Raw genomic sequence first — 16,514 nt, 5'->3', positions numbered from 1 at the left:
TTGCTGTGGGTAGTTGTAGTGAACAATCTGACTTTGTGCAGAGACGATATGGTGATGTGGGCTAAGCAAGTCATACTAATTTAGTGTTCTTTTACTGTGTTCTTCAAGCCAGTATTAACTTCTCGGATCCAAACCATTTCAGCCAAACCAAATGAGGAAAAGCACATAGGGTCTTAAAAGTCATAACACCAGTGGTATCAGTTGGCTGCTACTGCTAGTTCTATAAGTTAAACCAAAATAAGACCATGCTACAGAGAACTTCCTCCCACTTCTGGGGACACTGTCAGTTCAGTTTTTGTCCATTTCTCCCATTTCTGCTAATAGCATTTTGTAAAGTGTATGCATTTCCAAACTCTTTTTTTCTTTTGTCCATGTTTTCCTGGATGTGTTTGGCCTTCTCCTTTTCGCAACCCAAACCAACCAGGTGATGTTTGCAGGAACCCTGAACTCCTCTCCCATGTACACAGTAAAAGCCTTGACTAGGTCACACTCCTTCCACATCCATTGACCTTCATCAAAGTGGTCTCCAAAAAGGTCCCTTTCTCTGCTTTTACTCTTAGAAAAGGGAATTTTGGAGGAAAAGGGGCTTTCTGGCTCTTGGTTTTTGACTTGACTGAGCTTTCCTCCAAAGCCATTGACAAGAAGTCTGATTTGAAGGAGAAATCAAGTTAGGGTTGGTTATATCATAATTTACTTTACCATTTAAATGACAAGACCCTTTTCTACTACAGCTGCTTTTGTGGCCAAATTTTATGGGTTCAGCTCCTCCAAGTGATTAAACCTGTTTGCTAAGTCCCATTTAACTTGGGTATTTGCTGAAGTGCTTTGTTCTGTTGGAACCCATGGGCACCTATACACTAGGGCTGTGCAAAGCTTCAGTCGCCGATTTGATTTGGCGGTGATTCGGCCCGATTTGGCAGCTGAATCTCCAAATACGAATCGAGTCGGGAGACCCTTTAATCTCTCCAAATCGGAACCCTCCGAATCGATTCAGAGAGATTTGATGATTCGGACATAGACACAGCTTTAAATGTTTTTTCTACCTAACTCCAGGTACCAGGCGGCTCGTGAATGCTGAGATGCTGGGACGGATGCAGTGTCTGACGGGAGTGCAGGAGGGTCACGAGCATGCTCAGCAGCAGACCCAGAAGTGGACCAGAAGCACTTCTAGTCCACTTCCAGGTCCGCTGGGGAGTGCATGGGGGAGCGCGCCGCCCCCTCCCCCCGGCTTGGCAACTGGTGCCTTCTGGGTCTGAGGGGGGCACCTGGGGTCCCCCCACAGCCAATCGCTTTGGGGGGCGGTGTCCCCTGTGTGCTCGGCAGCGAACTGGAAGTGCTTCTGGTCCATTTCTGGGTCTGTCGCTGAGCACGCTGGGGGGGATCCCCCTGCACACCTGTGGGACACTCCAACTGCCCCACTGTTGAAGTGTTTACGAGCCATGCCTGGTACCTCGAGGTGTGTGTAAAAAAAAAAAAAAAAAAAAAAAAAAAAAAAAAAAATTTAAAGCTGTGTCTATGACCAAATCGCTGATTCTCTGAATTAGCATCAAATCTTCAGATTCGGCTGAATCAAATTGGGACAGTGAGCCAAATCAACGAATTGATTCACTGTCTCCAATTCAGGACGAATCCAAATTGAGTACAGCTCGTTTTGCACACCCCTACTATACATGTGCATCAAGGCAGCTGTGACTGTAATTACAGGGCATTGGAGCAGACTCGGTTAATCGAGTCTGCTGGAGTGTGGCAGTTACCATACTCAGGCAGACTCCATCGTCATGTGTATCAGCATCCCCGTGCTGATAAATGGCAGTGGGGGTACTTTAACTAAAGCTCATTCAACAAGCTTTAGTTAAAATGTCCCCTCCAGCATTTTACAGTGTGGGGACACTGATACATGTGACACTCTGGGTGCTTTAATTAAAACAGCTCTTGTAGCCACTCTAAAGTGCCTCCGCTCCCTCCTCCCACCTCCTGGAGCATGTGTATGAACACCCTTAATGACTACTTTTTACCAAAATGTGTTTTTGACTGCAGACTGCGTTTTACTTTGCAGGAGAGGAGGTAGAAATTAATTTCTCATTGCATTGATGTAAAATTTAAAAAAGCTGTAATATACCTGAAGAAGGGTGTTTGTACCTGAAAGCTTGCAAAGAACAATTTTTCTAACTATTTAGTTGGTCTAATGAAAGAGATCACATTTACCCAAAGAACCTTGTCTGCCTATGTCCTTAGACCAATATGGCTACAGCCAACAACCCAGAAAAGCCGTAATACTTTCATCCTTCAGGATGTTAGCTGAATACTCTTAAAGAAGGGCATGGAATCTATATTAAGATGACTTGAGTGTTTGATTCCAATTGGTGGGAAAATATACAGGTAACATCATTCTGCCCACCAGAGGGCTCTTATAGCTCCAAAGAAACAGAGTGAGAGCTGCCCAGAAATGTTAGTCTGATTTTATTTTTTTAAGTCCCTAAACCATGCACAAAATGTTGATGAAAGTGAACATAAAGCACCCACCCCAGCATTTATCTCCACTTACATTTTACTTGCACCCACGTCATGTAACAGCCATCAGGGTTATAGAGTGCCTCAAAAGACATAATTAAAGGGGACACCAAGGCTTTGTGGATCAAAACTAGTGATTTAAGAATTTGAATTACAACAGTCTTTAGAGAGTTTTGGGCTTTCGTTGCTAAAGTCTTTTTGAACTGGCTGTAGTGACTAAGAAATGTTCAGGGCTGTCTGCATATCTTGCAGAAGCTAGTTGATAGCCTCAGATCAGTCTTCCTAAAAGAGGAACTTAGTACAAATCAAATTCCTTTTATTCCTTTGCTTTTTCCATTAAAATGCGGCAAACAAAAAATATTTCTTTATGCTTTTCTGTGCGAGTAAGACTCCCATTACAAGGGTGTATTTATATACTGCATTTACACAGTTGGTCTGTCCAGAAGACGACAGAATAGAGGTTTTAAGGCTTCAGGCACTTGCATGTTGTTGCAGAAATGACTAGTGTAGTGCATTAACTTTAAATGAGCTGGGGTCCCTGTAGCTGTCCAGACATGAAGTAATTTGTTTATCTGCCCATAATCTTAAAAAATAATAGTCCCAGGGCCAAAATTGTAATCCGAGCAGGTGAGATGGACAGAAAGAAGAAAAGAAGTATTGTATACATTTTTAAAGAGGGGAAAAGTGAGGTCCGGAGAAATTAGTGATATTTTCAAAAGTGCCAATGTTTCTTAGTATGATGTTTAATGAGATTTAGTCTTTTATGTGTCTGAAGCATTTGTAAAAATGTTACCTTAAGGGACCTGTGCAAGATGGAAGGCTGTGGCAGAGATGGGCATGGAACCTGGAACCCCCAGTGCCATTTTTTTGCAGTCTCATCACAAAGCCATCCTTCTTTTCTTTAAAGCCTTATCTCCAGTGTAGCCCCATCTTTCCTTTATTCCCTGGAGATTATTTTAAAGCAGCAGACCATAAAATAATTTTAAAGCATAGTCTCTTGTCCTGCAGATACATGCTGTGCTTACTATTATTTATTATCTTAATACTGTTCATAAAACTCCTTTGTTTTGTCCCAGGTATTGTATGAACTTCCCACAAACACACAGTGGTGCTTTGACGTTCAGTGGTGTCCCAGAAACCCTGCTGTCCTTTCAGCAGCTTCTTTCGATGGGCGGATCAGCATTTACTCCATCATGGGGGGAAGCACAGAAGGTTTGAGGCAGAAGCAGGTAGACAAGGTACTGAAAAGTATTAAGTTATGCATGTGAAGTTGCAAAGGAAAATGATGCCCTCCATATGCCAGAATTTTTAAATGGCCAAAGGATATATACCAGTGTAATGAAGAAGCCTGCTGAATGCAAGTGCTTATTATTTTTTTTTTTTTTTTAATTTTAATTTGGCAGGCAGTGTGCAATTACTTTCTTTTTCTTTAAAGCTCTCCTCCTCCTTTGGAAATCTTGATCCATTTGGTACAGGGCAGCCCCTCCCACCATTGCAGCTTCCACAGCAGACAACTCCACAAAGCAGTGTTCTACCATTAAAGAAGCCACCCAAGTGGATCCGACGACCTGTGGGTGCATCATTTTCAGTAAGTGTGGGATCTTCTTTGCAGACTACAGGCTGGACTCAGTTGACTTTGCAGTAACTTTTCTAATACACTCTGTACAAAGAGTTGAGCAGAGATGTGAATTTCAATCTTGTGGTCCAGATTAGTATAATAAAGCTTCACTAATTTACAGTAATGCCTGGGAGGTCCACTGTGGATTACTACATTTTACAGCTTGATTGACAGCCAAGTGAGCAAAATTTACAAAATAATTGTTAATAAAAGCTGGAGCATCACCACACACATTGTTTATATGCTTTAGTATGCCTGCTTTAGTTTTCTGATGCTTGTCTCAGTATGTACACTGTCTGCTTAGTAGGAGTAGTGGAGACCTCTCTGCATTTTGCTGTTCTTTGAGTTTCTGAGGCTGCTAAATTTCTTAGGGATTATCAAAATCACAGATTAGCCAGGTGAGGTTCAGCTAGGTTCTCCTGTCCACCTGAGTCATCTTTTCTTTGACTGGACTGTTTACTTATTTTCCAAAGTTACACTTTTTTTTTTTTTTTAACGAAAGGAAGACTACCATGATTTCTTGTATACATCCTGCACCTTTTTCCCTCAAAACCAGCTGGGGAAAATTGGCGGGCACATTATATGTGAGGAAAAGGGATCCTCATGAGTTTGGAAATTTAAGGGAGGGCTGCAGTTGGGTGGTGGCAGTGTTAATTGTGGTGACTCTGGGAGCCATGGGAATTAATGCTGCCACTGCTCTTATTACCTCCACCCTCCTGCTGCCAAATTTCTAGATCTCTGGGAAGCCTGCTGCCCCAGCTGCAAGCTGGATTGGGCTGGCATGTGGAATGGTCTGCAGCTAGATCTGGCACACTGCATCCAACCCCTCACTGGCTCTGGAACCATGTGCTGATTCAGACCTGGTGCATTGTGTCTGGAACTGTGCATTGACTCCGGAGCTGTGTACTGGGTTGGACTCAGCATGTAACTTCAGAGTCAAAGCGTGGTCCTGGACTTGGCACATAGCTCCAGAGTCAACACGCGGGGTCAGACCCAACATGTGGTTCTGGAACCAGCAAATGGCCCCGGACCTGGCCTGAGGTCCCAGACATGATGCACTGGGTCTGACCCAGCACATAGCTCCAGAGTCAGCGTGCGGAATCCAACTCTGCATGTGGCCATAGCCCCAGCACCCTGGGTCAGTCTGTGGGCCCCATCTGTCACTCAGGTTTGACACCAGGCTTGGTTCCCTAGCTACTGCTACTTATCTCAGAGATCTCTTTACTTCAGACTTCCCTTCAAAATCTAGGGGGATACTATAGCCAGGGGTGTGCTTTTTTTTTTTTTTTTTTTTGTTGAGAAAATATGGTTATCAGACTTTTGCTCTGTCAGTGTTAAATTGACTCAAAATAGATATCTATGCCAAGATACTTCTCTGTTCTCAGTACTGTGTACCTACTTACTTGGTAGCTGATATATTAATGTGAAATTTGACCTCTCTAATAGGCTATAATCTGTGCTGTTTTAGAAGTGATTTACATACTGGTTTATTCCCATTACCTCATCCTGGTTATTTGATAGCCAACTTTGAGGTCATGTCTTTTGTGGGTAATTTTTGCCTTGAATTATGCTGGCTTTTGCACCACTTGTATCAATGCATGTAGGCTTTTGTTCTACGTAAAGCGGGAAACAGTTAAAACTTTTATTTCATTCTCTCGCGCTTGTTCATATCTTGGCATTTTCTTTTCCACTTTTACTTCTGCCTATATTTTATTTATTAATTATCTCAATATTTGTTCGGTACCTCATATCATGCCTTATTTATGTATGTGTATACATAAAGTTTTCATTTCAGAATAGTTATCAAAGCACCGAAGAACCCAGCCAAGATCAGAGCCTCATCATGCTAAATGTTGTAGAACTACATATAGTGGCTATTCTTGGAAGCTTATAAACCAGGGTTAGGCAACCCCTGGCATGAGTGCCAGTATGTGGCATGTGAAGGAATTTTGTTTGGCATGTGCACCTCAGGGTGGCCAACAAGGAAGGGGCTGGGGCTGCGCTGCCACAAAAAGGACCAGGCTTCCCTTGTTTTTCTCCCATCATCTGTTAGTGGCGTGCCAACATCTTAAAAGTCGAGGCTGCTGATATTTTTGGCACTCTGCCCAAAAACATTGCCAACCCCTGTTGTAAGCTGTGTTCCTCACCTGAAAGGCTCTTGGGATTACCTTCATGAGTAAAGTTATTCATTGAACTCAGTGGAAGTACTCGTATGTGTACACATTTGAAAGACCAGAACCTCAAATAAAACATACTTTCTCTCTCTCTCTCATTCTGTGTGTGCGTCTGTTTCCAATGCATGTGTACATATGTACTGTAGATAAAATGGGTCTATTTTTGTGTGTGGTGATGTATAACTGCATTGTGTAATGCATGGTGCATTGTTTATTCAATTACAGTTTGGGGGTAAGCTGGTTACATTTGAGAATACAAAGTCCCAGCAGCAGCAAGGAGCTGAGCAGCCACCACACCACCATGTGTATGTGAGCCAGGTTGTCACTGAGAAGGAGTTCTTGAGCCGCTCGAATCAGCTGCAGGAAGCTGTGCAGTCAGAAGGATTTGTCAGCTACTGTCAGAAAAAAATGGACGTGGCTCAGACAGATTTTGAGAAAAATGTGTGGGCCTTCTTAAAGGTAACAGCTGTCTGACAATTTAAATTACAAAAATATTTCTACCTGTGCTTGTGAAGTTATGGTAAACCCTTTAACAGAAAACACTATATAAAGAAAATGGGGGAATTTTCACTTTGGTCTGTGGAATAGTTAGATTGAAAATTGCATCTAAGAAACCATCTCTTGGAAGATGTTCTAGCAAAAGTAAAGACCTACAAACTTTTGTAAAGGTTTGGCTTGGCACCTTGTACATCTTTCTGTTAGGGAAAATGACGAAAGATCTTACATTTACCATCTGGTACAGGAAGATGTGATTTTGATGATTAGTTATAACACTTTATTTTCTCCACATAAGGAATCGGTGGAGATTTGTTAACTGTTTGACTGAGTCCACGTACTATATGTAGCTATTCAAATGCCCAGATTCCACTTTAAATTCTCTTTTTTAGTATGTTTTGTTTAAAGTCCATGATCATTAACTCTCAATAAATACTTATCCAGATCAGTTGAAAGTACAGTATGGGAAATAAAACCAGGAATTAAAATAGGCTTCTTTTAACTTTTGGGGTTTTTTTTTTTAAGGTAAATTTTGAAGAAGATTCTCGTGTCAAGTACCTTGAACTCTTGGGGTACAGGAAAGATGATCTAGGAAAGAAGGTAAATGTGTTTGAAAATTGTCATGTATTTGTGCTGAAGGATTTGTACTGACTGTACAGCTTGTAAATCTGAAAAAAATGGTAGAGATACTCATTTGGGCGTAGGACTAGAAGTGCATAAACGGTCAGAGTGCAGGGTGAAAATACATTTTGCCCATAAGCATGTTTTTTATTGACCCAGTTAGTGCCTTCTACTAAAGGCTGTAATGCAATTATTACCTTCTAGGTTGTCCCCTCAGGTTATTTAAATACAAGTCACTTGAAGAAACACCAGCAATATGCTCACTGCTCAAGAAGACACAAAAAAAAAAATAAAAAATCAGGCCTCTACTCTTGAAATACGATGTAAATAAACTATATAAAATCTCCAGGAGATCCAGAGGATGTTTCTATGTAGAGCTTATTATTTCCAAGGCAGAATTCTTATGATGGTATATTCTCTTGGTGTTGGCACTCCAGTTGAGCAATTCTAAAGGAGTTTGAGGGATTTAGATGCACATCTTTAACCTCAGTTATCTAATTGTTTAGACTGCTTTGAAATTTCCAGTCTGGCTCTTTTTACTAGTGATATGAGTTACAGAATTGCAGCTCTTGCTCGTGCTCTCGCGCGCTCTCATGTGAGCCCCAGTTTAAAGAACAGTTGAGCACGTTCAGTGTTTAATTAACTAGTTTTAAATACTAAGATATTCTTTTTGGAACTTAGACAGAAGGTGGGACAGGTGTTACTTTATAAACTAACTGCTTCAGAGAGGCTACAGCAGGGGTGGGCAAAATATAGCCCACAGACTGGATCCAGCTTGCCAGGCCATTCTATTTGGTCTGCAGGGCCCCTAAAAAATTTAGAAAATTAACATTTATTTGCTCCTGGCTGCCTGTCAAAGATGACAGGAGCTGGGGGCAGTAGGACCCAGGGGAAGACACGGCAGGACCCTGTAACAGCAAGGCACACCTGGCCCTGCCTAGCCCTGGGGGAAAGTAGCCAATGTTCCCTCTAAAGAGCAGCGGTCCATAAGCACACCTCCTTGGTCTGTGAGCATGGGACACTTACCGAAGGGGGCTGAGGGCTGGGGCCAGATGCTGGAGCTGGGAGCCAGGGGCTGGGCCCAGAGGCTGGAGCGGGGGGTCAAGGGCTGGGGCTGGTGGCTGGGGCTGGGGACCAGGGGCTGGAGCCAGAGCCTGGTGCGGGGAGCTGGAGCCGGCTCCGAGAAGTGCTCCGCTCCCCTGCTTTGGGGCCGGGAAGTGGAGCACTTCCCTGGAGCCAGCAGAGCCCGCACCAGCCTCCATGCCTGCCTTGCCTCACCTCGGGGAGGAGCCACTGCCTGCCCCGAGTGAGGCTCCATCGGCTCTGGGACACTGCTCCACTCCCCCGCATCGCCTCGGGGAGTGAGGCGGCGTGTGGCATCAGGGCAGGGAAGCGGAGCAGTGTCCCGGAGCTGGCGGAGCCTCACTGGGGCAGGCAGTACCTCCTCCCCGAGGTGAGGCAAGGCAGGGATGGAGGCTGGTGCGGGTGGCTGGCACGGGCTCCACCAGCTCCAGGGAAGTGCTCCACTCCCTGGCCCTGACACAGGGGAGCGGATCACTTCGCTGGAGCCGGCAGAGCCCACCCCAGCCTCTCCGGGCACGCGGCCTTGGAAAAGCTGTGTGCGGCCACTCTTTTAGTTGTGCGTGACCACACACGTGCACCTTAGAGGGAACCTTGAAAGTGGCCCCTCCCCCTTGCTGCTGCTGGGTAGTTTTTGTGCTAGGCTGTGGTGTGGCTCCTTTACTGCCACGTATGAGCTGCGCTTTGGCTCCACACTGTCACTGCTGCAGTGCCAGGCAGCGGTGAAGGAGCTACAGGACAGCCTAGCACAGCATGGGCTCTGGGCAGCCACAGCAAAAACTGCCCAGTGGCAATGAGGCAGAGGGGCTGCTTTTCTCTGTGTCAAGCAGCAGTTTCTGCCCTGCTGCTGCTCCTGCTGCTCAACCCCAATGGGTGAACCCGGAGTCGGCACGGGGCACACAGGGTCGCAGCTGCACATGCTGCTCCTCGCTGCATGCCTGGGGCGGCAGGACATGCCACAGCTGGGCTGTGCAGAGTAGGTGTGGGGTCTGCTGGGGCTGTACACTGTTGGCAGTGGTGGGGAGGCTGCAGGGCGTGTGGGCTCTGAGCTGTTGCGAGGTGGGGGCAGGTGCTGACCAGCTCAGGGAGGTGTGCCCAGGGGGCTACCGTGTACACCACACATCCTCAAACCCTTCTCACAAACCCCACAGATCCACCCTCTCCCACACACAATCACACGCTCCACAAATACCGTACCCACCTATACCCCAGTATCCCTGCACACTCTACACGCTATACAAGAGTAAGGTTGTATTTTGAGCTATTATGCAATCATTTCTACATATACAGCACAAACGCACACATTGGGACAAAAATATTTCTTTTAAATTAAATTAAAATATATTTTTATGATTGCTTGATTTTTAGTATATAATGTGAGGTTTTTTTTCCATTCTGCGATGGCAAACTGTCTTCCCCAAAGGAGTACTTTCAGGGACAAGGGGAGGGACTTCTGGTGGCAAAGGTCAGAAGATAGGGGCAGGACTTGCAGTCCCAAGATGGCGATCAGGGGGCATGGCACCTGTCAAGGGGCAGGGCTACCCATGTGGCTTTTGGCAGCTTGCCGAAACTTGGTAAGTGGACCTCAGCCCAAAATAATTGCCCGCCTCTGGGCTACAGCCTATTTCATCAGATGCTATGAATGGACTTGCAGAGAGAAAGGATACTAAAATAGAAAGGAATAAAGTAATTTAACTAAAAAGGATATTTGAAAAAGGAGGAAAGGAGGGGTCTGAAGAGGTCAAAAGAGAAACAATTAACTCACTGAGGGACATAGGAGTTTATAAAGCTAGTCCAAAGAATGGGAAACAAATCTGGAGTCTCTCCTGAGATCACACTTAACACAATCCAGTCTGCAGATGATTTGTTGTTCTGCAATTTTGTGTTCAAATTGGTTTTTAAAGTTGCTTAAGGACAGCCGTTCTGAGGTCAGCAATGGAAAAGTCCAGGGGGATTCAAGTGTTCTGTCACAGGCTTTTGTCTTTCTAGAACTGATGTCAGATCAGTGTCCATTCATTATTTCACATAGGGATTGCCCTGTCTGTCCCATACAGAGAGGCACTGTAAACATGTGATGGCAATATGATGTTGGTAGAGGAGCAGATGAATGAACTCCAGATGTTATCTTTGCTGTTCGGTCCAGTGATGATGTGGTCTGTTTTGATGAGGGGCCACAACTGCCCACCTGGGCTTTTAGCAAGGTCGGTTGGCTTGGTGAGCTGCTGTTTGAGATCAGGGGGGCTGCCTGTAAACCAGGACAGGATTATCCCCAAGTGCTGCCTTGAAATGGTCATCATTTTCTGGGAGGAGTTGGAGGTCCTTCAATGATGTGTTCAAGCTGGGGCCTGTAGGTGACAAGTAGCAGCAGAACCTCTCCTTTTGGAACTTGGTGGCAACTTTAGGAAAGAAAAAGTAACAATCATAACTACGTTCAGAAGGGGAGGAGGTTTGCCTTGGTTTGCAATCTTGGGTTATTTAGGACCACTTCACTTCTTTCTAACCTAAAAACATATCCTGCTTTTGGAGTGATGTAGTTGTTTGGTCTTCAGAAACAAGATCTGCCTAAGTGAGATAAGGGGATGACTTTTGCAGACCCACAATTTTGCATTCTTGTTTTTAAAACTGAAGCTCATATATTTTACTAAGAGAATATAAAACTGTTCAGAATAATAATAATAAAAAAAAAAGGACTGGAATATGTGCCAGTATTGTGCATCTTTAGAATTTAGCGTTATCTGTATAGACTGTGCAAGTTTTAAACTACAGTGAAATAGAACTTGACTGATTTTTCAGGTGAATTACTTTGTTCTGAAATATGAAATGACTCCACTGTATCTATACTCTGTATCTTCATATTCTACAGAAGAAAATTCTCAGTATCTCCTGTGTCTTTGTACCCTAGGAACCCTTAAAATCTGATGAGCTTTTGTGGGCCTGCTCTTCAAGCCATTATCTTATTTGTTTAATGCTTTATGTTCTGCAAAGTTTTCAGTATAATAGCCTTTTGCCCCTAAAATCTGCTGGATTTCTTCCTTTAGTTTGGACTAAATTGGTTCAGTCATTTTACTCATTGTAATCTGCATTCTAGCCAAATGTTGAAGTGCGAGTCTATTCCAGAAAGTAACTCCATAAAATCACAATGTGACTTCAAAGAAACATGATTGTGTCTCAAAAAGTTTCACGGGAAATCTGCTCCAATTCCAAATAAAATATGAGTTTTCCTAACACCTTATCCTTCAATCCTGTTATGCAGGTCAAATGGCATTGTAATGAGAAATGCCCATTCTGTAAAGTGTGATTGCAGTCTGAAAGTCCGGATGAATTTTTTCTGGCTTCTGCATCACCAGGCAATCAAGACTTAGCACTCAGAGCCTTGCTTACAACTTTTTTTTTGGTTATGCATAACCCAAATTAGAATCCACCTCACCTTCCACAGTTCAGTTGCATATCCACTGCTTACTTCTTGTTTTTGTAATACATATGTATTGGTAAAGTGACCTGAAATACTGAACTGCACCATAGGCCTATATATGAGACAAATATTTGTTGAGCAAGAAGAAAGTGATTTTCATAGCAAATTTTCAACCATAATTGCCCTTTGAACTGAATCCATGTTTTCTGTTATATTGATACAACACAAAGTGGCTTGTCTTTAGAGTTAACAACTTCTTCAAAATCAAGACATATGAATCTCAACTTATTTTAAGCTTCCTTACCTTACCATAAATACCGAAAGGACAACTGCCTTAAGAGTGTCAGAATAAATGTCCAGTAGCATGCTGCTTTATTTTATTCTTTTTTGAGCTAGCACTTTGGTCAGCCCATGGGAACTTGTAAAATATCACTTTTCATTACTTCATTGGCAGTAACCTGAAGGCAAAAAAAACACCGATCCAGAATAAAATATTTGCGTGCTGAACTCATTTTCTTATCTAGAACACTATTTAGGACTAATGTCCAGCCTATAAAGCTAGAAAAAAAAAAAAAAGATTAAATTAGTGATAATAGAAAATCCATGCCCATATGATGGACTAATATTATCTTAAATTTTAACTTTATATATCTCTATATTAAGGTGAGATTTTTTTCAAAGGAAGTCCTGGAAATTAGACAGACAGTTCACATTGCAAAAAAATGTAATTGTAAGGCCTCATCCATGCTATGGTTGGAACCATACTGGCACAGCTGCTGCTAAAATATGATTGCTGATGGTACAGTTTCACTAATCACTATATACACTTTTATAGACTATAGACACTGTAGATATATATTTTTAGATATTCTGTGGTATTATTATCAGTATTCATACTATGGTAGCACCCAGAATTCTCAGACAAGTTTGCACCCTATTATGCTAAAAATATTGAAATATAATTTTATGCCTCAAAGAAATCAAAATTGCAGAAGGGAAAACTGTCAAGGTAGCAATAAATTCCATCAAAAGTTGTTTAGCAGTGTGGATTTTCTAATACCATTAATATTTTTCTAGTTTTGTAGTTGGGCATGCACCCTAAATACTGTTCTAGATAAGAAACTGAATTCAATGTGCAGATATTTCAGTGGGTTTGCAGGTAAATTTTTCTCCAGGCTCATAAAAAAAATTCCAGCATGATTTTCATTGTTTTGCAAACTTAGTATTAGCTGCATCCCATCCCCAGTTTTGCTGTTTCCTGAGCTGAGAGGTTAATTCTTACTAACACACCCCTTAACATAAAAAGACATTTTATTGACAAGTCTTAATTATTTTTAGATTACTTCTGCTCTGAATAAAGAGAGTCTAGCAGATGACAAGCAAGAAGAGGTAAGTAAAGAGCAATAGAAGTTATATTGGTTTTAATTCTGGTTTAGCTCAGTAGTTGGCCCAGATTATATGTATGCTGATGTAGATTTAATTAAGGCATCTGTTCATATATTTTTTTTAACTGACATTTTTGCTATGTAAATTTCACTATCCATTTTTTTTTCCTATCATCCAGTTAGTGGTTAAGATTGTGTTTATTTTATGATCCCTGTCTGCCTTGGGAGAGATTCATCTTGACATGAGGCTTTCTCTGCTCTGCCACTTTAATGCATTGGTTAATTTCTGCTACAGAGTTTGTTGCCTCTGAGAGGAGGACATATCTTCATTGACTAACTAATACAGCTAGCAAAGGACACCTTCGCAGGACCCAAATTGTTAACAAAAAGGATTCCAACAGAAACTGACTTCTGTGGTGTGGCCTCCCTTCCCGCAAATAGCCATCTCCTTAACTAGTTGAAATCTAAGCAGCTCCTCTTCTCCCTGTACTCCCGCTCTTTCCACAAGTCACATTTGTTGCAATGCAGTTTTTATCTACTCTTAAACCTGCTAAAAATGAAGGGTGGTGCCCTGTGACTACATCTAATTAAAAGTAGTAACTCGCAGTAGTGGGAGGTTGGAGGAAAAATGTAGTTGCGTTTGTGTAAGCCCTCATTGCTCCTGAGGTGGACAGCAGGGAGAATCTTGCTCTGAGCATTTAGAATAAAGTAGGTGGGGAAGTGAGCTCTGGATAGAGTAATGATGTAGAGGTCATGTTGCTAGTGCAGGCTAGGTTCAGGTGTGAGAGGAAGAAGGGATTGTATCAGCAGTCAGCACACTATGCTGCTGTCAAAGGGAGCAGTGTGGCCTGCAGAGTACATTGCTGTACTTGACTCGCAGGGGCCTGAGGGAGTTCATTAAGGTATAGCAGAAGGTCTCATAGCTCAGTCCTCCTGTATATAGTATAGCCATGGATATGGTCTGATGGTTTCATTTTCACTGGCTAAGTATGAGATTCCTGGAGGAATGATTTGCATTGTTCTCACATCACTTAATTGCTTTGCTTTACAGCAGCAATGAAGTGTGCCCTTAACTTGCTGCATTCTCTGTCAGATTGCTCCTTGCTCTGTCTTGCCTGTTACAAACATAACTTGTCATTAGAGTACAAAGGCTGTTCCCATCAAAATTTTTCAAATTGAAGAAAAAGCCTACAGATGGCTAATTTGAAAACTGATCAAGGAAGTGTATGCGTTTTATTAATTTATTTCCCCTTGCAGCTAGCAGATTAATCCTGAATGTCAGTGGAGATCATGGTTGCCAGCCCAAAATTATTATTATTATTATTATTATTATTATTATTTTTTTTTTTTTATTATTTATTTTTTTTTACTGACAATCTGCAAACTTTATACTGACGGCCACAATTTTTTATTGACATATGTTTTACGTAACGTAAGTGTAGCCCTTCTGTCAGGCCCTGGACTAGGGTCAGGTTCAAACTTAAGATTTTAACACCAACCATAGTTAAAGGTTTTTTTTTGTTGTCAGTACAAAGTTTGTAGAGTGTCAGTAAAAAAAAAAAAAAAAAAAAAAGTAAAAATAATGCTCAGCTTGGCAACCCTGCTTGACTGCAGAAATGGTTTGACACTATAGTGGCCCCACCCCAGGGGTTCCCTGCTCATCCCCATACCTTGACACCCCTGACTGAACCCTACCCTATGCTGCAACCTCCCCTCCCCCAGACAACCCTACTCCTCCTTTCTCAGCACAGGCCCCCAAAGAAGTAGTACTGTCTGCCTACGTGTGACCCAGTGCTACAGGCAAGTGGCTGAATGTGGCAGCAACAGCACATGGCTGGGAGGGAGGAAGTTGCAGGCTTCAAAGTCCCGAAAGAGTGCTCTCTTCAGGGTGCTGCACGCCCACTCAGATACCAGGTGCATCAAGGCTTTACCTGCATTCTCATTTTGGTGAAGTTCAATCAAGCTCAGGGTTTCTTAGTTTTTTACAGATGGCTCCATTTTGTAACTGACTTTACAGTCAGGCATTTTTAAGCTTGTTCTTCATGGACTGTCCATACATTTATGGATAGTTGGGAATCTCAGTTGTGGTGCTTTTTTATATGCATTCTTAAACTTTGTTGTTTCTTAACTGCTTCTTTCCTCTCTCCTGCTAACTTCTCCAAACATCATCTTCTATTTTTTGCATAAGGCTCCTAAAGAATATGACCAATCAGTACAAAATGACAGTGAAGACAGTCACGCCACTGAGGAGCAGTTCCTGGGAGAGGTATGCATTCCCTCTGTATTAACCATTTTGAGCATTCATTCATCCAACTACAGGGGTGTAGGTTGTAGCCATGTTGCTCTAAGGACATAAGCAGACAAAGTTCTTTAGGTAAATCTGACATCTTTTATTAAACTAAACTCAAATAGTTGGAAAAGTTTCCATCCAGGAAGAGCACACACCAACTGCAGATGCTTCCTCAGCCTGACAAAAAGGGTTTTTAAACCCAAAAGTTTGCTAAGAAGAATTTTTCCAACTATTCGAGTTGGTCTAATAAAAGATATCAGGTTTGCCCAAAGAACCTTGTCTGCCTTCATCCAACTACTGCATTTAACAATTTACTTTTTAATGCATCTTTCTTATGCTGTGGGTACATGCTGTGAGTATATAAAATAATAAATATACTGCATAATAAGTGCAAAGCTGTATTGGGTGAAATCCTAGTGCTAGCGAAGTTGATTGGAGTTCTGTCATTAACACCTGTGGGGCTGAGATTTTGCTAATAGTGTGTGTGTTCATTTTGGTGGGAATGGATTGATTGGCTTACTTCAGTAACGCAGTTGGCATAACCTTGCATACTTCAGCCAACCAGTTTTCACTCTTCAGCATTTATTAAACATATACACAGTTTTGGGCTGTCATTTCACTTCATCTAGTTTTTTTTCTTCAGTTTTGCTTCCTTCCTCATTTCCTTCTCTTGTCTTTCTTTTTTCTCTCCCTGCTGTTTGTCTAGAATGAAACTACCAGCTGCAAAACCCTTTGATTATTCCAAATTATACAGAACAGAGTGAAACAGTTTAGGAATGCGTATTCCCAGTCATCTCAGTAATCAATATGACAGAGAGAGCCCTCATTGCTCTTGAGTGTGGCACTAATTAAATTAGCCAACTTCTTCTACAGCTTATTTTGTGGATATCCATTCTGGTAATGCAGGTAGTTTGCTACACAACTAAAA

General features: G+C 42.4%; 1 protein-coding gene across 11 annotated transcripts in view; it reads left to right on the top strand.

Moving 5' to 3' along the window:
• The window catches only part of SEC31A (SEC31 homolog A, COPII coat complex component), a 69,605-nt gene that overhangs the window by 17,629 nt on the left and 35,462 nt on the right, over positions 1 to 16,514 (top strand). For all 11 annotated transcript variants that reach the window (XM_019483931.2, XM_019483930.2, XM_059722234.1 and 8 more), the window contains 6 exons: positions 3,588 to 3,749; positions 3,947 to 4,099; positions 6,529 to 6,762; positions 7,324 to 7,398; positions 13,250 to 13,300; positions 15,485 to 15,562. In XM_019483931.2, the coding sequence (XP_019339476.1) occupies positions 3,588 to 3,749; positions 3,947 to 4,099; positions 6,529 to 6,762; positions 7,324 to 7,398; positions 13,250 to 13,300; positions 15,485 to 15,562 (753 nt within the window). The remainder of the gene's footprint in view (positions 1 to 3,587; positions 3,750 to 3,946; positions 4,100 to 6,528; positions 6,763 to 7,323; positions 7,399 to 13,249; positions 13,301 to 15,484; positions 15,563 to 16,514) is intronic.

This window comes from Alligator mississippiensis, chromosome 2, assembly GCF_030867095.1.
Source record: "Alligator mississippiensis isolate rAllMis1 chromosome 2, rAllMis1, whole genome shotgun sequence".
Classification (NCBI taxonomy): domain Eukaryota; kingdom Metazoa; phylum Chordata; order Crocodylia; family Alligatoridae; genus Alligator; species Alligator mississippiensis.
Note: the sequence above shows the minus strand (reverse complement) of the source record. Positions and strands in the feature narration are given on the sequence as shown.